Source organism: the organism of the source record quoted next, unplaced genomic scaffold, assembly GCF_019419815.1.
Source record: "Pyrus x bretschneideri cultivar Hongxiangsu unplaced genomic scaffold, Pyrus_bretschneideri_v1 Contig15, whole genome shotgun sequence".
Lineage (NCBI taxonomy): Eukaryota > Viridiplantae > Streptophyta > Magnoliopsida > Rosales > Rosaceae > Pyrus > Pyrus x bretschneideri.
This window is the reverse complement of record NW_025999446.1, coordinates 2,321,512-2,349,217: the sequence shown is the minus strand read 5'-3', so window position 1 is coordinate 2,349,217 and position 27,706 is coordinate 2,321,512. Positions and strand designations below refer to the sequence as shown.

General features: G+C 37.3%; 3 protein-coding genes, 1 long non-coding RNA gene and 1 pseudogene across 5 annotated transcripts; 1 reads left to right on the top strand and 4 right to left on the bottom strand.

Moving 5' to 3' along the window:
• Positions 1-1,474: 1,474 nt before the first annotated feature.
• On the bottom strand, positions 1,475-5,847 carry LOC103941778 (profilin-3-like). Its single transcript, XM_048580170.1, has 4 exons — positions 5,769-5,847; positions 5,453-5,622; positions 5,254-5,307; positions 1,475-1,609 (listed from the first exon to the last, which is right to left on the bottom strand). The coding sequence occupies exons 1-4, from the start codon at positions 5,845-5,847 to the stop codon at positions 1,475-1,477; spliced, it is 438 nt and encodes a 145-aa protein (XP_048436127.1).
• On the bottom strand, positions 4,864-10,655 carry LOC125468115 (annotated as a pseudogene).
• Positions 6,210-7,561, bottom strand: LOC125475503. Its single transcript, XR_007256874.1, has 2 exons — positions 6,706-7,561; positions 6,210-6,294 (listed from the first exon to the last, which is right to left on the bottom strand). It is a non-coding gene; the product is annotated as an uncharacterized LOC125475503 (long non-coding RNA).
• A 9,481-nt stretch (positions 10,656-20,136) lies between the features above and the next one.
• Positions 20,137-21,948, bottom strand: LOC103941777 (profilin). Of its 2 annotated transcripts, none has more exons than XM_009351968.2 (4): positions 21,743-21,948; positions 21,186-21,323; positions 20,796-20,938; positions 20,137-20,320 (listed from the first exon to the last, which is right to left on the bottom strand). In XM_009351968.2, exons 1-3 carry the CDS (start codon positions 21,863-21,865, stop codon positions 20,804-20,806), a joined length of 396 nt encoding a protein of 131 aa, XP_009350243.1. In that variant the 5' UTR covers positions 21,866-21,948; the 3' UTR covers positions 20,137-20,320; positions 20,796-20,803. The 2 variants fall into 2 exon arrangements, with proteins under 2 accessions (XP_009350243.1, XP_009350242.1); XM_009351967.3 differs by lacking the exon at positions 20,137-20,320 and adding an exon at positions 20,376-20,691 and having other exon boundaries at positions 21,743-21,947.
• Positions 21,949-24,044: 2,096 nt separating this feature from the next.
• On the top strand, positions 24,045-27,606 carry LOC103957062 (ATP-dependent 6-phosphofructokinase 6). The gene is given in 14 exon segments (XM_048580298.1): positions 24,045-24,074; positions 24,076-24,192; positions 24,304-24,350; positions 24,446-24,485; positions 24,727-24,789; positions 24,890-25,027; positions 25,188-25,346; positions 25,473-25,526; positions 25,752-25,820; positions 25,903-26,026; positions 26,200-26,471; positions 26,702-26,750; positions 26,853-27,007; positions 27,165-27,606. Coding segments are annotated over 14 exon segments (1,506 nt in total). The 5' UTR covers positions 24,045-24,059; the 3' UTR covers positions 27,369-27,606.
• Positions 27,607-27,706: the final 100 nt, after the last annotated feature.

The following is a 27,706-nucleotide window of genomic DNA, read 5'->3' as shown; positions in this document are numbered from 1 at the left end:
CTTAATTACATGTTGTTCAGTACCATGCCCAGCTAGGGGCTCCTATGTGATTCGATTCAAGTATGAAGGGTTGAGAATTTTCTGCTACCGTTGTGGGAGGTTAGGCCACTCGAGTGCGTGTCCTCGTCCAGCGCCACTGCTACCATCTGGCGAAACCCGAAACTTGCATCAACAACTCTTGAAAAATTATCTCGATATCAAACAATGTAGTACTAGACTGCCTACGTATCCTTGATGAAATCAAAAGACCTAGTTCGTTAATGGTTTGAATTTTTGGGGCGTCTAGCAAGTTAATGACCTCACTAAAATTTGGTACTTTTGGATTTGTGCGGTTGCGTCTAGATTGAATTTCTAGATTACTTATGTATCCTTGACGGAATCAAACCGGCGTAATTCTAGTGTGATTTGATTTTGATGGGTTTTGTACCATTTGGATTTTGGATTGGCTTTTTGCCATTTTAGAATGATTTTGTGTTACTTGAGAAATTTGGGACAACTCTATGCCGTTTGAGACTTAACACGGTTTCGTGCCGTTTGAGAGTTGACGCCGCTTCGTGCCATTTGAGGCTTGGCGCGGCTTGTGTCATTTTTGACTTGATATGTGAATGACGGATTAATTTGAAAGGATTTGGGCCCTTTGTACGATTTCGAATTCAAGAACTTGATCGAGTGGGTGATTGTCGCATTGAAGAACCTTCATGGTTTTCGTACCATTATAATATTGAAGAATTTGGAGTTGGGAGTTGTAGGCTTGATACCATTTGGGTTTGGATAATTAATAGGTCAAAAGACCCATTAACTTGGAATTTGTGTGAGATGATTTGAAAGGAAAAGTTTGGCTAAACCACACAAAATGGGTAATCTAATTTGGTACCAAATTCGCCATCCACGAGATTTGAACCCAATACCTCTCACTCTCAAGCGAAGAGGAATACCACCAGACCGTAATACTGAATGGCAAAATATCAAAGTTAGACAACTTCAAAAGTAGTGAATAAGGCATCTGGGAATTTTCGACTTTGAAGTGTTTCCTTTGTAACAATGATAAAATTCAAAGTGAATTTGACAAATGGCTCAGTTAATTCCGGACAAGCTCACCCAAATTTGACAAATGTGCAAATTTTGTCTATAATTTAGTGTCCTTAGCATTACTCATGATAAAATTCACCACTCAAAACTCGAAAGTGGTGAATATCTTTAGACAAGCTCGCCCAACTCATGGTCTGGTAAACCAAACTACATAGTACAAACACCCGTTTCACGTAGGCATTCGGGAGATAACGACACCAATTACATATGTTTTCAAGTATAAGAAGGAAGAAAATAAACTTTGGGGATAATAATTGTAAAATTAAAGGACTATCATTCACAAAGATATTTCCATATCCAGAGCATGAGTCGAAATTAAATAGTAACGGCCAAACAAAAGAAGGGGAATGGGGAATGGGGAGATAATCAACTCTCACCGAAGCAATTAGAGACCCTGCTCGGTGAGGTAATCGCCCAGCCTCTCAACGACTTTGTTGCACTGCCCAGCAGTCACAGGCTCATCATATACACCGATTAATAGGGCCTGGCTGGTCTTCTTGATAGTAATTCCACCCGAACCCTGACATAGTAGACCCATCACGTCAATAGAAATATCACAGAGTTAAACAAAATCAAACATCTGCACCTATAAAGTAGCAGAACGTGGTTTCAAAATCTAAACAATGTGTTCTGAGCGTTTAGATTTACACTCTAATCTAAACAGTAATACAGTAAAAGTAAATCAAGCATCTGATTCAAATCAAGAACAATTACTCCGAGTTAATCAGATAAAAAACCACATAAACACTTTAATTAAGTTCATCATTTCTCTATCAAGTTCAAATCCTATGCATGTCATCGATCGGATTGGAAAAAATATTCGTGAGAGAGTTCGTTGTATGACCAACTTGAGTTGACAAGACTCACTTGAGTTTTAATATTTATTATGGCGTTGAGGTGCTGAATCTTGCAGAATGCGATGGAAGCTTCAATGAACCAACTTCTTTTGATTTGATCAGTATTTACTATTGGAGCAATATTAGAAAATATGAAAATAACACAAGAATTCCAATGATAATAATCATAAAGAAATTCACAATATCAATTATATATGAGATTAATATAAACAATTAGAGAAAAAATTAGAATAACTGACAAACTTAGAGATTGAGGCTTGCATAAATGCAATGTCCTAAAGATAGAATTTCGCCCCTATTCTTGTGCTTCTAGTTCGGTAGGCGTCCATCTCCCAGGATTCAACAATCTATAATCTAAAGTCAAAGCACTTCAATCTTCGGACTCTGACGAACTTTATATATTCCGTACTCTCAAGACACAACTCGGAATTTGACTCACAAAACATGAGAGAAACAAAGTGGGGAAACCCTATTTCTCAAGAATAAAAATTAACTCTAATTTTCTATATTTAATACCAATGGTTTCATGGGTTTATATAGAATCCAATTTCTACTTATCAAAGAGATGTAACTTTTCATCTATAAGTATACATCACTTATCAAGGGAATACAACTAAACAACATAACCTTTCTAAGAAATTGGTTAACAATATTTTTCATTCAATTATTAAAATTATATACTATAATATATAATATATAATTTCCAACAATCCTCCACATGAATGAAAAATTAGGAAGAATTTGAGAGTACAGGCGGACAAGAGATGCATTGAGAGAGGTGTCTTTTGGACTTGAACCTACCCTAGTGAATACTTATCAGATTTACTTAGTGACGCAGTGAATATAGAATCTTGAACTGTTCACTGCAGTAGTAAACCGAGACAATAAGCAACACACATCACTAATCCTAATATATTCCGGTTCATACGGTTGTGTTCATTTTGGTCCTGAACAAATCCCGGATTCATAAGAGATTTAGAGTTAGAAGCGATCCACTTCTACTCTCACATAGGTGACCACTGATTAAGAATAGTCTGCTTTATTCCTCTTATTTATAAGATATCACTGTCATTAAGTACAAATATAAATCCTAAAACTTCTGCAGACAACACATTTCTTCCACCATAGGAATGAGGCATATAGTGTGTTAACTTCTTTGAATCATGCCCAACTAGTTTGCCTATTGAACTTAGACCATGGAATCTCCAATCAACTCAGTTAGGTTTCCGCTCGGCTGATTCATTAGTTGTGTTGGCTTTAGCCTCATTCCCCTCGATGATCAATTTACTCTCTAATCAAACCTTTAATAATTGGTATCACTAAGGTTGACTACTCTTATGGTGTGCACTTCCATATTATGAAATTATATTTCATACGAGAGTAGTTGTTTGACATTGTTTGAAATGTCAAGTCCTCAAAATTTATATTATGACTTCATTACTAAGTAATTTGCTAACAATAAGCACTTGGGTAAACTCCCTCACATTTAAGGTATTTGTAAGAATATCTCTAAGCTTGCCATACCTTGAACAATTACTCATTACAAGAGATGACATCTTAAATGTCATTCAATTAGTAAACTACTTTTAACCAACCCCCACAATTCTTTCATAATTGTGGTTGCTTTTAATGGTATCACTCAATTTATCATTTTTCGTACTTTAAGAAGTAGGAAGCAATGAAGACTGTATCTTCATATAATTAGGGCCTAAATGCCTTACAAGCCGTTTTTGGAAAATCACTTGTTGGCCTTCATCCTTTAGCTTATAAGCTTTCAAAATTGTCACGGGTCTCAAACCCCCACACAAGAATGTTATCTCCTTTTTTTTGCCTCGGCCCACCACAATCCCAATTATCATCTTTCCAAAACAATGTTAATTAATTCATCTCAAAAGAATTTTGGGTTTCTCAAATAACAAATACTCTTGACTTATGGCAATACTCGGTTTGTAGTTTTCATGACATAACTTGTCTTGAAAGAAGTAGTAGGCCATAATCATTCTTGGCACTACAAAGCTACATCTCTATGATTTATGGCACCACGTTCTATAGTGCCTTCTCATTCAAACGATGACAAATGGTGCATCCTTTTAACAACCTCGACACCATATAGTGATAGACAGAAACCATATCATCAGGTTCTTCAGTCCCAAAATCCAGATGGATTACATTTTGCCTCTTTCTGATTATTAGGTTTCCTCAAGAAAAACCGATCATTAATCATTCTTAGTGCCAAATCACAAAAAGTAAATATTACCGAAAAAAAAAAAAAAAAAACCCATTGTTTACAGTATAAACAACTTTTTCACCAACTGGTATAAGAATGCACAAGAAAATTCATCATGAACCGTTGGTGGTTTTTGAATTCCTTAATGAGTGAAGACGTCTCACATATTTTCCAGGAATTCTCAAGATTGAGCAATAGAGGTCATTCATTTCTGCAGAAGGAACTTTATGCACGAACTGGGCATGATTCCCAATACCAAATTAACATCAAATTCAAACCCAATACAACATTGTGGTCATCTCTAATTAACCAGATAATGCAGATTTTGTATCATATCATTTATTTTCTAACAGAAGAGTAAACATCAAACATGGCCTTTGAAAAGATATCTCATATGCAAACCAATTAACAAAAAACGAAATGCCTCGTTTTAGGAAAGCTTTTATGTATAGCAAATGTATATGGTGGTTGTCCACGAATATTCATATCAGTTCGTGCATAAATGACAAACAAAGGATATAATAGTCTGTATAAAACCTAGCAGGCTTCAAATATCGAAGACCAAAACTTCGCTAGTTATCCTCATAACCAACACTAGTATATAAACAGAATGTAACCACCAAATGAAGGCATGCATAAATGTCCAAGTCAATCTAAATATGAGTCTAAATGCTGCAACTATTAACGTCAGTCAACAAAGCATTCATATAATTAAATAAATAACATGGCAGTAAGTATTTTAGTAAAGTAACCGCATGTACTGCACAAAACATGAAATTACAAAATCTGTAGACTGATCCATAAAGTTATTGACTTGTGAAAACCTAATTCTTTGTTTGATTGGAAAAAATGTACCGAGTTTTACAGTTTGAGGTAAGCATGATTCATCATCAAAGCTATTTATACATGAATATCGATTGACTAACAGAATCCCCAGATTGATCAATCCAGTTCTTCACTTGGGAAACACGTTGAGAAATAGAAATAGCCTTCACTTCCTCGGCAACCAATAAATTCCAGCACTGCTTGCTTGAACTTTCTTGTGTGTCTATGTCAGAAGCATAGCGAGTAAGGATTTACAGGAATCAATGCATTCAATTGCCCTGGAGCTGCCATAAGGATTTGCAATTTCCGCTGATGGCAATTCAAATAAACATCAACATCCATAGGTCCCTGATGCAAGAGACCTCTACTAGCAGCCTCCTCTAAAAGAAAATGAGCCACAGGGAAAGCACCATTGTTATTTGTTGTTGTTTTTTACTAAATCTGGACATATCACCATGTTCAGTATCCCATGGATTGGACATGAAACAGAACTATCAGTAGAATCTTTGCTTCCCGATCTACCAGCAACAATAGCTTTGTAATAATATGACCGATGACTCATAAGAGAAGAACTTGAGCTTTTCACAGAGCTTTCCGATATAGTAAGCATTTGACCAATCTTGCCTGATACAGAAGAAAGCAGAGACAGATTACCATTTGATTATGGCACATGAGGTGGCTGGTTTTTGTCTGGAAAAATGAAACTAGGTAGAAAAGAGGGCATACTTGTGAGCAAAAGCTCTTTTTAAAGTGTCTCGTTGATTTCCCACAAAACATCGTCCATGCTGCATCCTTCACAGATACAACAGTTCGCTGATCATAAAATGGTACCACTCTGATGGATATCATGGTACACCAATGCCAATAGCTCGTGTATCTCAAGACTGAGCCACAAAATGAGAAAAAATCATCACATTGATCAATCACATCCCCAGGGTATTCTAATATCCAAAATCAAAGCAAAAAAAAGAAAAAACACTAGCTTTTTTTCTTGTTTGCCTTAATGGCATGCTAATTGAAAAAAATTAGGAAAATCCCGAATGACCTGTATGGCCAACATGAGCTTTGAGGTAAAGTAGCATTCTTCCTCCTCTACTTCCTGTAAACAGGATCATTATAAAATGAAACTTTTCGAGACAAAAATCTTTTGGTTTCTGCAGAATTCACAAATCAGAATGATAAACAACAAACATGCATTTGAGGCATATGCATCCATATAATGTTCAGTTTCTTTTGGCAATTCGATACACTTCCTTCCTCCCATGTTCAATGGGATTGATCACTTCTATCCTTTAACTGCACAAAATTTCAAATTGTGGGTATATAACGATGTATGAATAGGCAAAGCTCCATAGCAAATATAGGAGGCTTATGAATTGGTCCAATGGCATGAAGGAAAACAAAAGGTGAGGAGCATAGGCAGATGCAAAAGATGATGAGCATAGGCTGATACATTTTTACTACACGAATCATACACATAGCCTAAGCATTCGAGAATGCTAGCAATAAAGTCTTATCATTCATTAGTCAATTGATGAAGTAAACAAAGAATGCTACAACGCCATGTCATTAGAACCTGTATGTGGAAAGAAGGCTACAACGCCTTGTCATTAGAACCCTTGTGATAAATTGCAATGGTGAGCATACATAGGCACATGTAATACATGCAAACACATGGAATTTGAAAAACAAAGGGGAGGAGCTCACAGAAGAAGCCTTTGCATAGGGGAGTATGTACTGAAAAACATCAGCACACTGTTCCTTTGTCTGGTAATCACCGGGGCTAGTATTTTTGTGCCTACAGTACTCATCTTCATAGGATGAATCACATCTAATTTTTGGACCATATTTAACCCAATCATTGTGAAAATTTTGGACAATTAATTAAATAGCAAGGCAACAAAACTCAAAATTTTCAAACAATATGATTTTCATTAGGTTTCCTTATGAAAAATTCAACATCAAAGGCAAAGCCAGCATTGCCGTAATTAATAAAAATATTCAACTGTCCCATCAAGTCTCAAATAAACAAACTTCAAATAGGAAAAGTCCAAAGAGTCCGAACAAAATTTTAAACAAAGTCCTGAAAATAGTATTTTTCCGGGGCTCGCCTTGATCATCCGTAATTCCTGCGAATTTCAAAAAAACAAAAAAATTCTCCAAGATAGATCCTTTGGAGAAATCCAAAATGTGCATTTTCTACGCCGTCTGCAAGCTCACCGTGTTTGCAGAGCTCTCCCACATCCTTATGGCTCTTCCTGCTCTGATAGAGACGCTCAAGACGTTGACTCCGTATAAGGCTGTGGATTGCATGTTGAAGAAAGAGGGAGAGAAATGGGACCCGAGCAGGGGCTACAAACAACAGAACCGCTCTAGGATGAGATAACAAATGGTTGGTGCAAGGAGATGAGGACCATAGTGTGTGGAGAGGCAAAGGAACAGAAACCAGAGGAATCGGTTGGAGAGACCAAATCCAAGAACGAAAAGGAATCGGAAGGAGAGCAAATCCAATAAGGAAGAGGAATCGGCAGGAGAGAGCAAGGTATCTTCGGGCGGAGACGAATGAACGGGTAATACTAATTTTTTTTTTAGTATTACCCGTTCATTCATCTCCGCCCGAAGATACCTTGCTCTCTCCTGCCGATTCGTCTTCCTCGTTGGATTTGCTCTCCCCTGCCAACTCCTTTTCCTTCTTGGATTTGCTTTCTCCATCCGATTCCTCTGCTTTCTCTCCCTTTGCCTCTCCACGCACTATGTCCTTATCTCCTTGCACCAGCCATTTGTCATCTCATCCCCTGGAGCATTCCTATTGTGTGTAGCCCTGGAGCATTCCTATTGTGTGTAGCCCCTGCTCGGATCCCACTTATCTCCCCCTTTCTTCAACATGTAATCCAAGGCCTCATACGGAGTCAACATCTTGAGTGCCTCCCTCAGAGCAAGAAGAGCCAGAAGGATGTGGGAAAGCTTCACAAACACGATGAGCTTGCACACGGAGTCGAAAATGCGCATCTTGGGTTTCTCCAAAAGATCTATCTTGGAGAATTCAGAAGCATTATCCGGATGCATGTGGAGTTCGACAACCCCTTGGCCATCTTGACATCCTCCTTCAGAATCACTCGAAAATCCTTGGCATTATGTTTCCTATGTCCGGAGCACATCTTGGACAACCTCCACGCGGCCACATTGCCGTTCAAATGAACCATACGGATGATCAAGGCGAGCCCTAGAAAAATAATATTTTCAGGACTTTGTTTAAAATTTTGTTTGAACTTTTCCTATTTGAAGTTTGTTTATTTGGGACTTGATGGGACAGTTGAATATTTTTATTAATTATGGCAATGCTGGCTTTGCCTTTGATGTTGAATTTTTCATAAGGAAACCTAATGAAAATCGTTTGAAAATTTTGAGTTCAAATATGGTTTTTTGTTAAAGTGAATAGTACCGAGAATTTTTCGTTAAAGTTCCCTTCCTTGTATATATGTTTATTATATTTTGTTTCCTTGCTATTTAATTAATTGTCCAAAATTTTCACAATGATTGGGCTAAATATGGTCCAAAAATTAGATGTGATTCATCCTATGAAGATGAGTATTGTAGGCACAAAAATACTAGCCCCGGTGATTACCAGACAAAGGAACAGTGTGCTGATGTTTTTCAGTACTTCCTCCTTGAGCGTCTCTATCAGAGCAGGAAGAGCCATAAGGATGTGGGAGAGCTCTGCAAACACGGTGAGCTTGCAGACGGCGTAGAAAATGCACATTTTGGATTTCTCCAAAGGATCTATCTTGGAGAATTTTTTTTGTTTTTTTGAAATTCGCAGGAATTACGGATGATCAAGGCGAGCCCCGGAAAAATACTATTTTCAGGACTTTGTTTAAAATTTTGTTCGGACTCTTTGGACTTTTCCTATTTGAAGTTTGTTTATTTGAGACTTGATGGGACAGTTGAATATTTTTATTAATTACGGCAATGCTGGCTTTGCCTTTGATGTTGAATATTTCATAAGGAAACCTAATGAAAATCATATTGTTTGAAAATTTTGAGTTTTGTTGCCTTGCTATTTAATTAATTGTCCAAAATTTTCACAATGATTGGGTTAAATATGGTCCAAAAATTAGATGTGATTCATCCTATGAAGATGAGTACGGTAGGCACAAAAATACTGCCGATGGTGGCCCACTTATTTCCGTACTTGATTCAATGAACATCATATACGTATTGGAAAATGTAGTGAAACACATAAAAGCATAGATGGCAGTCAGTACCTGTGCACCAATGAGTAGGTTTTCTGGTTTGATATCTCTATGAATTACGTGCTTTCCATGGCAGTATATAAGGGCGCGGGCTAATGATGCAACATACTGCCAATACAACATACATACAAACATCAGAATTCTAGCCCAATTTTAAAAAATAAATGACCTAACATGGTAAAGTATTCATGTCAAAGTACAAATGTAAATGAATTACGAAACACCACATGAAAACAACTTACAGTGGCAGCACGTCTTTCACCGAAGTATTTACACTTCTGTAGTTCCTTGTACAGTTCACCTTTAGCAGCATATTCTAATATCAAATAAACTCGTTTCTGCAATAAATACATTCCAAAGAAAGGGTAAAAAACCTTCCTTCCACTGAGTAATACAGGTTTAAGATGTTGAAAAATAAGTAGCTTAGGAGTAATATACCTGATCGTAAAGTAGCCGTAGAGGCGTACGATATTGGGATGTCAAAGATGACTTTGTATCTCAACCTCACGACGAAGCTGATGTTCAACCTGAGACTGCTGCAGCTGGCTCTTAAAGAGGACTTTGAGTGCGACGATGTGATTGCTCTGTTCAAAGGATACATACAGATCAAATTGGGTATACAATTGAATCTAGGCAAACTTATAAGAATGCATATTGTAAACCAAAATCTTCATTAGATTTCCCTATTCATGCCAATCTTCACAAACAACCAAAGAAACGATAGATCAAGAACGAAATGCAAGTCGGAACCTATAAAAGATTAATTCCTTCACCAAAACAAACCAACCAAGATCGAAACACCTAATATCCATGAATTGAGCACAAGTACCAAACAAAAAAAAATAAATAGCAGCTGGAGAAAATCAAAATTTGCAAAATGCATGCCCATAAAAAAGAAGAAAAGGAACATACCCTCTTCTCTCTTGCCAAATAGACGTGACCAAACTTTCCTCGTCCGAGGGGCTTTCCGATATCGAAGTCGTTGAGCGTCCATCTTCTTGTCTCCGTCGCCGAAACCTCCGAAGATGCCTGTTGAAAGTTAAAACCGAACCCATTTTTCAAAATCCACATAAAATTAAAAAATCAAGAAAGAAATAAATAAATAAAATTTTCACCAATGAGCATTTTAAATTCTCGAAAATTGAAGCTAATTGACCAACCCCAGATTCCTAAATCTTCGAATCAGAAAACCCTAGAGTCAAAATTCGAATTTTAAAAATGCAATCTCAAAATTCACATAAACCTAAAGAGACCATTATCTTCATAGGATCGAAAAGAAATGAAAACCCTAGAATTCGAATTGTGGGGATTCAAAAACCCCTAACGCCTGAAAAAAAAAAATTGAAACTTGAAAGGGGTTTCTTGGGGGGCCTGGTTCTCCGCAGCAATCGCCATGAGAGAGAAGAGAGGGGGGGGGGAGACAGATAGAGAAAGAATGACAGAGGGAGAAAGATTGAAGGAAAGGGGAATGCTAAATAAGCACTTCGCAACGGTCGAATTCCCAGTTGTCGCCACGTGGTCCTCCCGCTCTGGCTTTTGTATAGGACTTTTCAAATTTTAGGAAGTAATTACCTGTTGCCGTGGCTTTTGTCTTTATTCGGATGAGGAGCGTATTAGTATCGAGTCTTGCTAGCGTCAGTGACTGTGAAAGTTAGAAGGTGACAATCACTCCAAGCATGGACGGAGGGAGGTAAGGCCCAATGTCTTAAAGAGCTTGCAATCCATGAACCAGCAGGATGCTTCAAAAAACAAGCTACTTAAAGATGTTGGGCTATGGATTTCTCATAGGATAAAGGTATCCCGTGCAATCTTTTCCCCCCTTTATTTTCAGCATATCATATCAATTTTCTCTTTATCTAAGAATCCACTGTCATAAAAGTTACAAGTCGTTCTTCTCCATTTGCAAGTAAAAATCTCATCTGCGACTGGCAACTGAGGAGTTGATAGCTGGTGCAAATATATTACTAAAGAATATGTTTAAATTTCCTTTGTTTGATTAACGGTTGTTGGCTTATGTTTCAGAGTCATTTCGGAAGACAACAGAAGCTTGCCATTAATCTTAAGTATATAGGTCAGCAGCCGTAGATTTCTCTCATTGTTTTTGTTTCCCCATTCAAAAATTCACCAAAATTATGTATGGATAGGAGTTTGAGACCCTTTTGTCTCACATTGGTCAACAGTATTTTTTCACTAGCCTTTATATAGGCTTATTCATTTTTCTTAGTAATTAGAACTTGGACCATTTGGAAATGGATTGAAGGCTTGGGCCTTATGGTTGGTTGGATTAGGCTTGATGATTATACTATAATATTAATATTAATTAATCAAGACAAGGGCCAAAATTGATGGTTGGTCGGTTGGATTAGGTTTGTTGCCCAAAATTGATTATCTAGATAATGTTAAATGTGAGACTTGTACAAAATCGAAATTTGCGAGTCAAAGCTTTAAATCAGTGCATGAAAAGTCCAATGGTTTATTAGATTTAATTCATAGTGACTTGTGTGATTTTAGATCATATCCAACTCGTGGTGGAAAGAACCTATTATGTAACATTTAACATAAATGATTTCAGTAAGTATTGTTATGTTTATTCACTTCATAGTAAAGATGAGACATTGGATATGTTTAAGACATATAAGGCAGAAGTTGAGAATCAACTTAACAAGAAGATTAAAGTCTTAAGATCCGATAGGGGAGGAGAATATCAGTCTCATGCCTTTGTTGAATTTTGTGCCACACATGGCATAATTCATCAAACAACAGCCCCTATACACCGCAACAAAACGGTGTTGCTGAACGGAAAAATAGGACTTTTAAAGACATGATCAATTCTATGTTGAATAGCTCTGAGCTTCCACACAATTTGTGGGGTGAAGCTTTACTTACTGCAAATAAAATTTTGAATCGAATTCCACCTAAAACGAGAAAGGAATCACCATATGAATTATGGAAAGGAAGAACCCCAACGTTTAAATTGCTTAAAGTGTGGGGTTGCCTAGCAAAAGTACAAGTCTCATTGCCAAAGAGAACAAAATTAGGGCCTAAAACTATAGATTGTGTTTTTATTGGTTTTGCATCTAATAGTTCAGCTTATAGATTCTTAGTTTTTCATTCTAAAGTCAGTGATATACATGTCAATACTATTATAGAATCTATAAATGCAATATTTTTTGAGGATATATTTCATACAAAATAGGCAAGTCTAATTTATTGAAAAAGAGATTACATGATGATGTATCTGAGGTTAATGACGAACCTAGAGAACATGATGATGGTTTATCCTCGTCTAGAGTTCAAGAAGAAGAAGAACTTGAACCTAGAAGGAGTAAAAGGACAAAATTCAAAACGACTTTGGGCCTGATTTTGTGATCTTATTAACCGAGACAGAACCTCAATCATTCAAGGAGGCCATGTCCACTCCTGAAGCTCCATTTTGGAAGGATGCAGTCAATAGTGAGATAGATTCTATTATGCAAAATCATATATGGAAATTAGTTGATTTGCCCCCTGGCAATAAGCCAATTGGATACAAATGGATCTTTAAGAAGAAATTAAAACATGATGGTACGATTGACAAATATAAAGCTCGTTTGGTAGCTAAAGGATACCGTCAAAAACATGATTTGGATTTCTTTGATATATACTCGCCTGTAACGAGATTTACGTCAATAAGACTGTTGATTGCTATAGCTGCACTCCATAACATGGAAATACATCAAATAGATGTAAAGACTGCATTCTTAAATGGAGACGCTTATAATGGGAACTAACAAAGAGATAATAAATTGGACCAAGAAGATATTGAAATCAAGTTTCGATATGAAAGATCTTGGATTAGCTGATGTGATTCTTGGTGTAAAAATAAAAAGAAACCAAGAAAGATATATTCTTACACAGTCCCATTATATAGAAGCTACACTTAGAAAATACGGTCATTTGGAAAGTAAAGATGCAATTACTCCTTTTGATGCCAATAGCAAACTTAAGAAAAATAAAGGTGATGTTATATCTCAACGTGAATACTCATAAGTTATTGGAAGTCTTATGTACATTATGAACTGTACAAGGCCTGATATAGCATACTCAGTGAGTAGACTAAGTAGATATACATGCAATCCTGGGCATGATCATTGGGAAGCTTTAATTCCAGTATTGAGATACTTAAAGCATACAATGAATTATGAATTGCATTATACGAGGTACCCTCCTGTGCTTGAAGGATTTACTGATGCGAATTGGATATCATATAGTAATGATACAAAATCCACAAGTGGATATTATTTACTTTAGGAGGAGCAACAATATCTTGGAAATCTTCTAAACAAACATGCATAGCCGATCAACTATGGAATCAGAATTTATAGCTCTCGATATGGCTGGAGGAGAAGCTGAGTGGCTAAGAGATTTTTTGGAGGATGTTCCCATATAGCCTAAACCTGTAACGGCAATATGTATACACTGTGATGGTTTAGCTGCACAATATCGAGCTAAAAATAGTGTATACAATGGGAAGTCTAGACAAATTAGACAAAGGCATAATACAATAAAGCAATGGCTCTCTAATGGTGTAATTTCTACTAACTATGTTAAGTCAAAAAATAATATTGCGGATCCGCTTACTAAAGGTTTGTCTAGAGAGCAAGTTAAGCATACATCAAGGGGAATGGGTTTAAAGCCAATAGAGTAAAATGAAACTGCCAAACGGAAACCTAACCTAGTTGATTGGAGATCCCATAGTATAGGTTCAATAGGCAAACTTGTTTGGCTAGATTCAAGAAGAAACACACTTACATACCATTCCTATGATGGAAGAAATGTGGTGACTGCTGATAATGTAGGATACATTAGTTTAATGATATTGATACTTGTAAATCAAGTGGAATAGTGGCAGCCTATTCTTAATCAATATCACCTATATGAGAGTAAACGTGGGGTGAGAATTACATGGTTACATTCTCTAAAGCTCTCATGAATCCAGGATTTGTTCAGGACCAAAAAGAACACAAACGTATGAATTTGTGATGTGTAAATGTGGCATATGTTTTACTTATTGTCTTGGTTTACTGCGGAGATGAACAGTTCAAGATTTTATATTCACTGCGTTATCTAGTAAATCCGATAAGTATATACTAAAGTAGGTTCAAGTTCAAAAGACACCTCTTCTGATGTATGTCACATCTATTGTTTACTCTCGTATCTTAGTGTTTCTAGGACCAAGAGTCGTATCAAATGTGGGGTATTGTAGGAGTTTGAGATCATCTTGTCCCACATTGGTCAACAGTATTTTTTCACTAGCCTTTATATAGGCTTATTCATTTTTCTTAGGTATATAGGCTTATTCATTTTTCTTAATAATTAGAACTTGGACCATATAGAAATGGATTGAAGACTTGAGCCTTATGGTTGGTTGGATTAAGCTTGATGATTATACTATAATATTAATATTAATTAATCAAGACAAGGGCCTTGGGCCTTGGGGCACTTGGGGCCAAGGAATTAAAATTAATCTGATCAATTAGTTTTAATTTCGAATTAAGTTTTTAATTAAATTAATTAAAAACATTTTGATTAATAGACACAACTCTTTGGAAAGAGTTGTATAACTTCACATACATCCAAAAGGTGTTTGAAGAGGTATGAAAGAGCCTATATAACTAGAGTCCTCAGTTCCATAAAAAATCATCTTTTTCTTCCTCCTTGTCTTCCATACAAAATTTCTAGAGAGTAAACACACAAAGCAATTTCCTAGAGTTCTATAATTTAGTGCGGGTTGTAGAATTAGGTAGTTGTATCCTGGTCAAGCAGACATTGTAGAACCACAAGTACACAAGTGAGACAGAAATACTGTTCGAAGGACATAGCGTTTGTGCTAGCCTCTACCTTCAATTCATTCAAATTAGTATCATTTTAATTTTTTGTTACTATAACATAATTGCATTCTGTATTACAAGTATTTTTGAATAATAAAATATAAGTATTTCGGTTCTGTACTTCTATTATTTTATTATTTCTAAATTGTTCTCCAACAATAGCATCTAACCAGTCAAATTGTTTTTCCAGATCCAACGTACATGATCAGGGCTATTACAAGCAATGCAGCGGACAATGTCTACTGCACACTCCTTGCTCAAAGTGCTGTTCATGGAGCAATGGCAGGGTACACAGGCTTCACATGTGGGCCTGTCAATGGAAGGCATTCTTATATTCCTTTCAATGTAGGTTCCCCATCTCTTACATAGTTATCGCTTCTTATTTTCGCCTTCAACTGCATCTTCTTCAATTTCATGAGATGTATCCCAATAGAAATGTTGATCCGAACAGTTCAAAATGAAGACCCATCAGTGATTGATCTGTTTGATTTTCGACATGCAGCGTATTACAGAGAAGCAGAACAAGGTTGTGATTACTGACAGGATATGGGCGGGACTCCTTTCTTCAACCAACCAACCGAGCTTCTTAAACCCTAAAAATGAATGAAACAATTAGAAAAAAAACCATTAGGATTTTATGTAAAAAAATTTCCTCTAAAATCTCTTGAACTAACTTAATAAATAAATATATATATATATATATATTCATATATTTAAGCCTACAAAAAATTATAAACACTATCCAACCAACGATTAAGATCAGGAAACAAACATTCTTACTCTTACTGTGAGCCATTAAATTACATGACATAAATACGAATTATGATGGGGAAGTTTTCCAATTATTGAGGCTGAAAAGGATGAACAATTAAAAGTGTCGCCGAATGTGACTTCATCAAATGTTGATGACTATGTGACTAACATTCACACCATGTTCAATATTTTGCATTTCAGGAGAGCGATACACCCATGACATTTGTGTAAGATTTATGTGGAGTTCATCGAATATCAACTGTTTACTTGGACGACAAGCAACCTATTTTTACTAAGAATAAGGTGGTTGGAGATGAAGGGTAGAAGGAATGAATGTATGGACAACGATTAGAGAGAGATAGGGAAGAGGGAGGGATCGAAGATATGAAACCCATGAATTGTTTTTGTTGTTTTTCTTACTTTTTCTTTTTTAAATGTGTTATACAATGTTTGAAAAGTGAATTTTTTGTTGTTCTTGTTTCAATCTATGTGACACCATTTGATTGAATATGTGAACTTTATACTTGTGCCACGTTGGCCATAAGTGGGCCCTAATTATGTCACCTAAACAAGCGGAATTGAATATGTGAACTTTATACTTGTGCCACGTTGGCCATAAGTGGGCCTTAATTATGTCACATAAACAAGCGGAATACAGGGGAACAAGTTAGAGTAGAGTGAATATTGTGTTTCAGAGATTAAAGTGACGACTTTTGAGTTTTATGAGGCAAAATGAGGTTGAAAATTGAGTTTCAAGGAGAAAAGTGGTGTCTTTTGAGTTTGAGGGAGAAAAGCGCAATCAAAATTGAATTTTCGAGAGTAAAGTGACGAATTTTGAGTTTTAAGAAGCAAATTAGGATCAAAATCGAGTTACAAGATGCATCATAGATAAAAATAAATAAATAAATCTAAAATCAAAATCGAGTTACAGAGATCCCGCCAATTCCTCTTCCTTGTTGGATTCGCTCTCTCCCCCCGATTCTTTTTCCTTCTTGGATTTGCTCTCTCCAACCGATTCCTCTGGTTTCTGTCGCTTTGCCTCTCCACGCATTATGGTCCTTATCTCCCTACACCAGCCATTTGCCATCTCATCCCTGGAGCGGTCCTACTGTGTGTAGCCCCTGCTCAGGTCCCACTTCTCTCCCTCTTTCTTCAACATGTAATCCAATGCCTCATACGGAGTCAACGCCTTAAGCGCCTCCCTCAGAGCAGGAAGAGCCAAAAGGATGTGGGAGAGCTCCGCAAACACGGTGAGCTTGCACACGGCATCGAAAATGCGCATCTTGGGGTTCTCCAAAGGATCTATCTTGGAGAATTCAGAGGCATTATCCGGATGCATGCGGAGTTCGATAACCCCCTGGCCAGCTTGACATCCTCCTTCATAATCACTCAAAAAAAACCTTGGCATTGTGCTTCCCATGTCCGAAGCACATCTTGGACAACCTCCACGCGGCATTGTGCTTCCCATGATTTGTTTGGATTTTTTCTTTCGGAAGCAAAAACAGATATCACATCTTTTATAGTGTACACCTAGGGTCGTAGGGAGGGGTTCATGCCCCTAGGGTGGTTGTGTACACCTAGGGTTGAAACTTGAAAAGGTGGATGTGCACATATTCCAATTTAATAAGCAATTAATTCTTGGATTGAAAAGGATTGGATGAAATTGGGTCGAAATTTGAAGAGAAGCGAAATAAAAATGGAGTTTTTGCATACCATGCGGTTCAACTTCAAAATATGGCAAACAACTGACAGTAGAACAACGGCCAAACCCCCTCCCCAACATATAATTCACGGATTGCTATTGCTAAATTTGAAGTTAAATGCATTAAAGTCAAATTACCGAAAGTGTGTATATTGAATCAGCTGCAACAGTCACCAACAGTAACTGAGGAAATCATTAAGATCATCTCTTGTAAAACAAGAAACCAAGGCTCCGAGTATTTCATGCTATGTGCAAATTCATTGTCTTTGCTGAGCTTTCGCATTTGCTATTAGCTCTTCTGGCTTTTCCAGAGGCCCTGAAGACGCTAAAGTCATAAGGAACTCTGGAGGATGTCATCTGAGGGTGGGAAAGCTCTGAAGACACTAGTGTCATACGAAGCTCTTTCTCTTTTAGGGATGACATAAACTAGAGCTTCGTATGGCATTAGCATCTTCAAGTCTCCCGGAGCGTCGGAAAAGCTAACATCAAATGGCAAAGTTCAGCAAAAACAATGGATTTACCCACAGTGGTAGAAACTCGGAGCTTTAACTTCTCTAGCAGGTCCAACTTGACGAAAGTGGACGCATTCTCGGGTGCAGCATAATGATCTCCACTAACCCTTTTGGCGAGGAGAAGGAGAAAAAAATTTAAACCTTAAAATTCAGAGATCGGTTCCAATAGAGTCCACACTTATTTTTATTTATTTCATAATTTGGTGTTTCTTAAAACTTAAAAGTCGGCTCCGTGTTTAGAGTACAGGCACACCACACTTTTACATTTCTACACTCTCATACATAAAGAGGGGTGTGCTATCCACACATACCATTTTACTTCTCACACGCCCTTGATAATTTCTGTTCGTTGATCTTCTTCAATTCATCCGATTCGACGATCGAAAATTAAAAATATACGTGAGAAGTAAAATAGGGCCTCTTCTACACCAAGCATTTGTTCTGGTAATTTATATTAATATTAAAGGTAATTTACACTTCATTACTTTCAAGTATCATGGTTTTTAAATTTTCATATATCAAATTTTTTTATCCCAATGTTATACTAAAGTTTGATATTTTTGTGATACTTTTATTCTTCCGTCATTGAAAAGATTATTTGCGTTTTTTGAAATAGCGTTTTAATATCTTTATTTAATTGGTCTTCTCGTGCCAATTTCAAAATGAATAAAAGAAATGATTCCCCGCGCTTAGTTCTTATTTTACAACACAAATGATTGCCTTTTGCTCCATGACTTCATACATGTTAAATGCACATTTAATTCTGTCGATGTAATGATTCATAACAATGAATGTTTCAACAAACTTGATAGCATAAAATAATTATGTCTATAAACTCTAGTGCGGATTTTGCTCTCAATAAAAAAAAAAAAAAATACCATTTCAAAATTCTTTCATCACAATATTGAATCTTGGGAAGTTAATGGTCTTAACTTCACCTAAAGCCAAAATCCTCGCCTACATATAAACACCTCTTAAGGCTTCCCATTCTCATAGTTAAGTATTATCATCACTTCCCATACGTGTTTCCTAATATCTACTTCAATTCTTGAAGTAAAACTTAAAATTTAGGTTTTAAACTTACTCAAATTTGCTCCAACCCTTGAAACAAATATAAGTTTTAACCCAAAACTCATTTCTGAGGCAAATTTAGCCTAGGATTTCCCCTGGGTTAGTAGAGCTCCAGCATATATATGTACTTTTTATAGTTTTATATTTATAAATTCATTGAATCTAACGGTTAAAATTTAATATGATCAAATCCAACGATAAAAAAAAAAATTAACGATCTAAATTCAAATCCAACGACTAAAATAATTAAACAAAAATATTTTATGTGTTTTATATTCTTCCATAATGTTCCACGAGTTTTATGATGTCAGTTTAAAGATTTTTCAATATTTATCGAAATCTAAATATTTTTCAATTAAAATGTTCATATAATTAAATTAGGATAATCTACATAATTTTTTTAAGAAAAGTTACTTAAAAAAATTATCTTAAATTCATCCTTGAATATTCTCGGACTAAAAATTTAAGCTTCATTGGATTGATAGTTCATGTGGTGATAGGATAGTCGGAAGGTATCCCTATGATCAAAAAATTAGGATTTAAATTCTTGTAGTTAAGTCTACTAGGATTTAGATTCAAAATTGAAAGTTGACAAAATTTTCAATTTTGAACTTAAATCCTAACAAAACTTAAATCCTAATTTTTTTTTTCTTTTTTTTACCACAAAGGCTATCTTCCTATTACCCTATTACCACAAAATTTAACCTAGAAGGGTTGGAAAAAAAAAATGTTGTTTCTCAGTTAAAAGTTTTGAGGTTTTAACCCTAGTTAAAAAATCTAAAGAGTGCTATATAAGTGTACCTAGCTAGGGCGTTAGGATTATGGGTGGGGCCCAAATATAGATCTCTCCACTTCAACTATGAAGGGAGGTGATGGTAAACCTCAGTCAAGAGTGCTGATGAGAAGCAGAGAACGGCTTCCAAAGCCGGATGTATGGGGTAACAGAATTAGTATCCGCCTTCTTAAGCATCATGGAATTTTCGACTTCAAAGTTTTTCCTTTGTAAGATGATAAATTTCACGATAAATACATATAAAACACGTCGTTAGCCGCATAACAGTAATAAAGATTGCTCAAATACCCTCACATCAACAAACTCAGCAAATGGCTCGGTGATTCGACCCCATTGGAAATCCACAAATTCCACTTGTTAATTGCATTCTGGAAATCCACAAACTTACTCAAAACCCAAAAGTTAACATCTTCGGACAAGCAATGAAAAGGCAAAGCAAATAATGTTCCCCGTCTTTCGCCCAACTCATGTTCTGATAAACCAAACTACTTAGTACAAATACGCAAGGCATTCCGGAGATAACGACAGCAATTACATGCGTTTTCCAGTGAAAGGAACAAAATAAATTTTAGGGATGATAATTGTAAAATTAAGACACTATCATTCACAACGACAATCCATATCCAGAGATCCCGGAATGCAAAGACAAACGGCTTTTACACATAATATCCATCACATCCCAAGCAGCAACAACTTTGTTTTCAAACCAAATTCACCATGACTTCAAATTAAATAGTAACTGTCAAACAAAAGAACGAAATCAACGCAAATTCCAGTTGATGCAAAAACCCAGAAATGAAAACAGCAAATCACAGGAGGCAATTGGGGAGATAATCAACTCACCGAAGCAATTAGAGACCCTGCTCGATCAGGTAATCGCCCAGCCTCTCAACAACTATGTTGCACTGCCCAGGAGTCACAGGCTCATCATATATACCGATTAACAGGGCCTGGCTGGTCTTCTTGATAGTAATTCCACCCGAACCCTGATACAGTAGACGCATCACGTCAATAGAAATATCAAAGAGAAAAAAAAAATCAAACATCTGCACCTATAAAGTAGCATTATGTGGTTTCCAAATCTCCCCATCTTCGACGGAAACTCTAAGTAGCAACACTGAACCGCAATCAATCAAAACGACATTCATATGACAAAGAGTTCTGTATTCCACAATCTCTGAATTTAAGCTAAAAGCAATGGCATCTGGTAAGAGGAGGATTCCAAAACCTCACCTTCTTTCCTCGAATGACAGCGCCGGCTTCACCCTGGATCACCATATACTTCGTCCCACCAAGGAATAATCCAGTTGGGGCAAGTGTTCCGGGTTGATCGAAATCTTTCAGAATTGCGGCAATCTCCTCAGGCTTAAACTATAACAACAATCAAACAACAAAATCACGCCGGCGAACAATATATTCGTCAACATACCCAAAAATAAATAAACCAACTTGTTCTGATCATTTAGATTTACACTCTAATCCAAACAGGAATACAGTAAAAGTAAATCACGCATCTGATTCAAATCAAGAACGATTACTCCGAATTAATCAGATCAAAAACCACATAAACACTTCAACGAAGTTCATCAACTATTTATCAAGTTTCAATCGTATGCACGTCATCGATCGGATCAGAAACCGATCGACCGAACCAGTCAGTGATAAAGTTACTTTTCGAAATCAGATCCAGTGAACGAAGTAAATCTAGACCTTAAACAGCGAAATAAACACGAAGAAGAGAGAGAGAGAGAGAGAGAGAGAGAGAGAGAGAGAGAGAGAGAGAGTCGAACAGCAGGGAAAGTGGCGCTCTGAGCCCAAACGCTGCCGTCTTGGCCAAGGATAGCGGCGGCGGTGAGGCGGTTGCCGTCGATATCGCACATCAGGTGGTCGTCGACGTACTGCTGCCACGACATCGTTTCGGAATCCCGATTGATCTTCTTCTTTCTTCTGGCGTTGAATGCTTTTGCGGTGGAAAGGGGGGAAAGCTTCTGGAGCTCAACGGAAATGGGAGATAAATATCTCGGGTTTGTCACAGGAGGTTACGCGTGGCGCGACGTGAGTTGTCCGTTATTGTATTATATTGTTTTCTTACCGAATCCAGTGTGAATCGGGTCCATGCTTTTTCTCTTGGGTTTACGACTCTATAATCTTAAGATTTGTCGGTCTAATTATGTTAATGGGCCAAAATAATTAAATTTGGAGTTCTTACAGTTTGACATCCATCACCATCACCATCATCATCACCATCACCGTGACTCCACATCGAACTCAAGTATTTACCCGATTTCAACCCTCTATCGTTAAAGACAAATATTTTAATGTGTTGAAAACCTGATTTGTTATACTAAATTTCATAATATAAATTATTAAAAATAATTTCAAGCATTTGACCATTTACATTATAATGCTTAGTTACTTTACCGGTTTATCAATATATTGAAAAATCTCCTATTTTTCAAGTACATGCTATGCGCGAACTGCAAATTAACATGTTAGAAACAAGGTTCTAAAAGACAGTACACTCTAGTTGAGCAGCAGGTCGGGATTTAGTGTGACATCTTACATCGTCCAAGAGAGTGGATCATCTTAATCTTATATGTATATTCTCATCTCTACCTAGCACGAGGCTTTTTGGGAGCTCATTGGCTTTGGGTTCCATCGGAACTCCGAAGTTAAGTGAGTTCGCGCGAGAGCAATCCCAGGATGGATGACTCACATGGAAGTTCTCGTGTGAGCTCCCAGAAACAAAACCGTGAGGGTGTGGTAGAGGCCCAAAGCGGACAATATCGTGCTACGGTGGAGTCGAGTCTGGTGGGGGCTCGGGTGAGATGTGACAATTTGGTATCAGAGCCAATCCCTACCCGGAAGTATGCTGACGAGGACGTCGAGCCCCTAAAAAAGATGGATTGTGACATCCCACGTCGCCCAAGGGAGTAGATCCTCTTAGCCTTATATGTATGTTCTCATCTCTACCTAGCACGAGGCCTTTTGGGAGCTCACTGGCTTCGGGTTCCATTGGAACTCCGAAGTTAAGCGAGTTTGTGCAAGAGCAATCTCATGAGTGATGACCCACTGGGAAGTTCTTGTGTGAATTTCCAGAAACAAAATCGTGAGGGTGTGGTAGAGGCCCAAAACGAACAATATCGTGCTACAGTACAGTCGAGCCCGGGATATAGTGAGGACCCGGGCGGGGATGTGACATTTAGCGCCTAGAGCGCTAGATGGGGGCATATAGGAGGACTAGACGGATTTAAATAAATTTATTATATATGGTATAAATAAGTGTCTGTTTATGCTTTAAAAACATAAATCATTAGATTGAGATACATAAATTGCAAAATAAAATAACATATAAATTATAAAGTATTAAAACATATTGAGAATATGGGGAACAAGTATAAAATGAGTGTTCATTTAAGTATTCAGCAATTCTTTTATACTTTATTGAAAAATTAAAATTAAAAATGAAAGTTATCGATGTTTTGTTTAAGTTAAGGTCACGACCTAACCGGATTCAGATGCGCTAGAAGGATGATTTAGCGTGTCTAAGCGTACTTGCTTGATTTTCAAACGCTTAAGAACTAATTGGGAAAGTTATCAGGTGATGTCTACACAGAACATGAACGGTGCTAGACTAGCATTTTTAGAAAAGTGGTCAGAAACAAAAATTTCATTCGGCACTACGCAAAGCCACCCAGTTCAAAAAACAGATGCGAAGCCCATTAATTTACACACTATTTAAAAACCAGGTGCCTAAAGCGGACAATTACGACCAACTAAACCGGCCCCCTGATTTCCCTCACAGAACGAAAAGTCCCTTTCCTTTTACCGCCACCGAAATCCCGCCACCTGTTTCCGCTTTCCAGAAGTTCCCACTGCGCGAATTGACCATCCCCAATTATGGCGTCGCGAACACATTCCTGATATTTGACTACGCGTTCCGTCCCTCGCGGGCCCAAGCATTGCGGAATATAAATACCCTCCACATCATCCAATTTACCATATCAACTTCCCTCCTTCAACTATCGTACACTCCGATATTTTTTCTGCTTCCTTCGAATTACATACATTTTTCTTCAGAGAATTAAATTCGACAAATAACTACAGATGGGCGATTTGAAACCCTGCCGCGAAGGCAATGTGTCCCGCCGGAAACGTGCAGATGAAGGTGGTCAAGGGCGACTTCGGCTACGTGCTCGAAGACGTCCCCCATCTCTCCGATTACTTGTCCGATCTTCCTGTAAATTTCCTCGCTTGTCTTTTTTTTTTTCGATTTTTAAATCTGCATTTGCGTTTATTTTCTGAATCTAATCGATTTGTTTTGGGGGGGGGTGTTTGGTTGCGGGTGCAGACTTATCCCAATCCGTTGAGATCCAATCCTGCTTATTCAGTTGTAAAGTACGTAAATTTAATCCATACCCATGATTTCTGCTTTTGTTTGGTGTTTGATTCAATGCAAAAGACTGACTCTTTTGTGATCTTACTTTTTTTAGGCAGTATTTTGTTCACGTCGATGACACCGTTGCTCAAAAGGTAATTACCGTTCTTGTAATTTTATAAATTATTCAAAAATAATAATAATTAAAGTATTAATCTAATTTCATATAGAGGGTAGATCACATTCTGTATTATTTTTGTATAATGTCAATTAAATTCTGTTTATTTAATATATATATATATATTTTTTTTTTTTTTTTTAATTTAACAGTTTTTGGGATTGGTTGTTATTTGTAAATGTGAGCTTGAAATGCTATGGTTTTCCTCTGGCTTACAGATTGTTGTTCACACGGATAGTCCGAGGGGGACTCACTTCCGGCGAGCAGGACCACGCCAGAAGGTATCACATTTTTGCTCTCTAATTGCTACCAAAGTAACAATACTATGAAATGTGTTTGTATTTGAGTGACAGTGCGTTCATGTGTTTTGGTTTGGTTCAGGTTTATTTCGACCCGGCTGAAGTTCACGCTTGTATTGTAACATGTGGTGGTTTGTGCCCGGGACTCAACACCGTGATCAGGGAAATTGTGTGTGGACTTTATCACATGTATGGTGTTTCGAAAGTTCTTGGGATAGACGTGAGTGTTTACATTAACATAATCTCGACGTTCAATTTGTTTTTTGACATCGAAAAAGAAAATAGTCTGTTATTCCTTTTGTAAAATAGACATGAATGTATGTTGACATTTCTGAGGTTCAGTTTGTCATACTAACAAATTATACAATTACATGTATTAGGGAGGATACAAGGGTTTCTATGCCCGAAACACCACTACCTTGACACCCAAGGTTGTCAATGACATCCACAAACGTGGTGGTACTATCATTGGTACATCGCGAGGAGGACATGATACCGGAAAGATAGTTGACAGCATTCAGGATCGTGGAATTAATCAAGTAAGGATTTGTTCTTCTCAACTATTGTTCTGAGTCATATTAGCTATATATATCGTAAATTCAAACATAATATCTCACAGACAAGGCACGGAGACAAATTCTCATAGCTTGCGTTTTGTGATACAGGTTTTCATAATCGGAGGTGATGGAACTCAAAAAGGAGCAGCTGTCATATATGAGGTAAAACTACTCTCCACGAAAATATGAAAGTTTGATACATTGGCATAAGGGTGCCACTCGTGGCTACTCTTACTAAAGAATAACTCCATGCTTAACTGTTTCTGACTTGTTTGATGATCTGTATGTTACAATCTCATTTGTTTATTTGCTATTGAAATTAGAATTTACTCGTCATTGTTCTAATGTCAGAACTATTTCTTTAGCAGTTTAGTTTTCATTGTGCAGGAAATTAGGCGGCGTGGCCTCAAAGTTTCTGTTGCAGGAATTCCGAAAACCATAGACAATGACATTCCGGTATTTCTTATACAGAACATATGATCTAATTTTGGTTTCTGCTTTTGTTGTTTCGGGCAGTAATTTTATTTTCTTCATTCAGGTCATAGACAGATCTTTTGGCTTTGATACTGCGGTTGAGGAGGCTCAACGTGCCATTAATGCAGCTCATGTTGAAGCTGAAAGTATTGAGAACGGTATTGGTGTTGTGAAGCTAATGGGACGCTTACAGTGGTAAGTATTCTCACAATGCGCCTAAACATGTTTAATGTCATAGGCTCATGGAAATACGTGTCCTAATCGATGATATTTAATTAGGAAGAAATTGCAGAATTTTGTTCGCACTAGTTATGTTTTGCTACCAGCCTTGTACAGCTTTCCGTTTAAACTGGAATTCCTGATGCAGGTTTCATAGCTATGTATGCTACACTTGCCAGCCGAGATGTGGACTGTTGTTTGATTCCAGAGTCTCCCTTCTATCTTGAAGGGAAAGGTGGACTTTTTGAGTACATTGAAAAACGACTAAAAGAAAATGGGCATATGATTATTGTGATAGCTGAGGGTGCAGGACAAGATCTACTGTCAGAGAGCTTGCAATCCATGAACCAGCAGGATGCCTCAGGAAACAAGCTACTTAAAGATGTTGGGCTATGGATTTCTCAGAGGATAAAGGTATCCCAGTGCAATCTTTTCTCCCCGCTTTATTTTCCGCATATCATATCAATTTTCTCTTTATCTAAGAATCTACTGTCATAAAAGTTACAAGTCGTTCTTCTCCATTTGCAAGTAAAAATCTCATCTGCGACTGGCAACTGAGAAGTTGATAGCTGGTGCAGACATATTACTAAAGAATCTGTTTAAATTTCCTTTGTTTGATTAACGGTTGTTGGCTTATGTTTCAGAGTCACTTCGGAAGACAACAGAAGCTTGCCATTAATCTTAAGTATATAGGTCAGCAGCCGTAGATTTCTCTACTTGCTTCTGTTTCCCCATTCAAAAATTCACCAAAACTATGTATGGAATAGCATCTAACCAGTCAAATTGTTTTTCCAGATCCAACGTACATGATCAGGGCTATTCCAAGCAATGCAGCCGACAATGTCTACTGCACACTCCTTGCTCAAAGTGCTGTTCATGGAGCAATGGCAGGGTACACAGGCTTCACATGTGGGCCTGTCAATGGAAGGCATTCTTATATTCCTTTTAATGTAGGTTCCCCATCTCTTACATAGTTATCGCTTCTTATTTTCGCCTTCAACTGCATCTTCTTCAATTTCATGAGATGTATCCCAATAGAAATGTTGATCCGAACAGTTCAAAATGAAGACCCGTCAGTGATTGATCTGTTTGATTTTCGATATGCAGCATATTACAGAGAAGCAGAACAAGGTTGTGATTACTGACAGGATGTGGGCGCGACTCCTTTCTTCAACCAACCAACCGAGTTTCTTGAACCCTAAAGACGTCAAGGAAGTCCTAGAAGAGGAAGAGCCTCCAACCCAAATGTTGGAAGGGGAAAACTGTAAAGATAGCAAGTTCGCAACAAAAGACATCCCTACCATGTCATGAAAACATGCATGCGGCTCTTCTCTTTAGCACGTCTAAGTTATAATCCTTAGTCAGATGATGATTGATGTACCATCCCCAGAATGCGGATGATGGAAGTTCAAGATTTGACTTCTTATGTGTAGACCATTGATTGTTCGCTTGTATCTAAAGTTTTTTAATTAAGCAAGCTGTACGAAGAAGATGTATCAGAACTTCACTCTGTTGGATCAGTGTTGTATTCAAATTTTATTTATTTTCATATCCAAAAATGGACCGAGTGGAGAATAACTTACCTGTAACCAGGGTGACCCCGTGATGGGAGGCGTAGAAATAGCGTGGTTGCGACCCCCTTACATGTA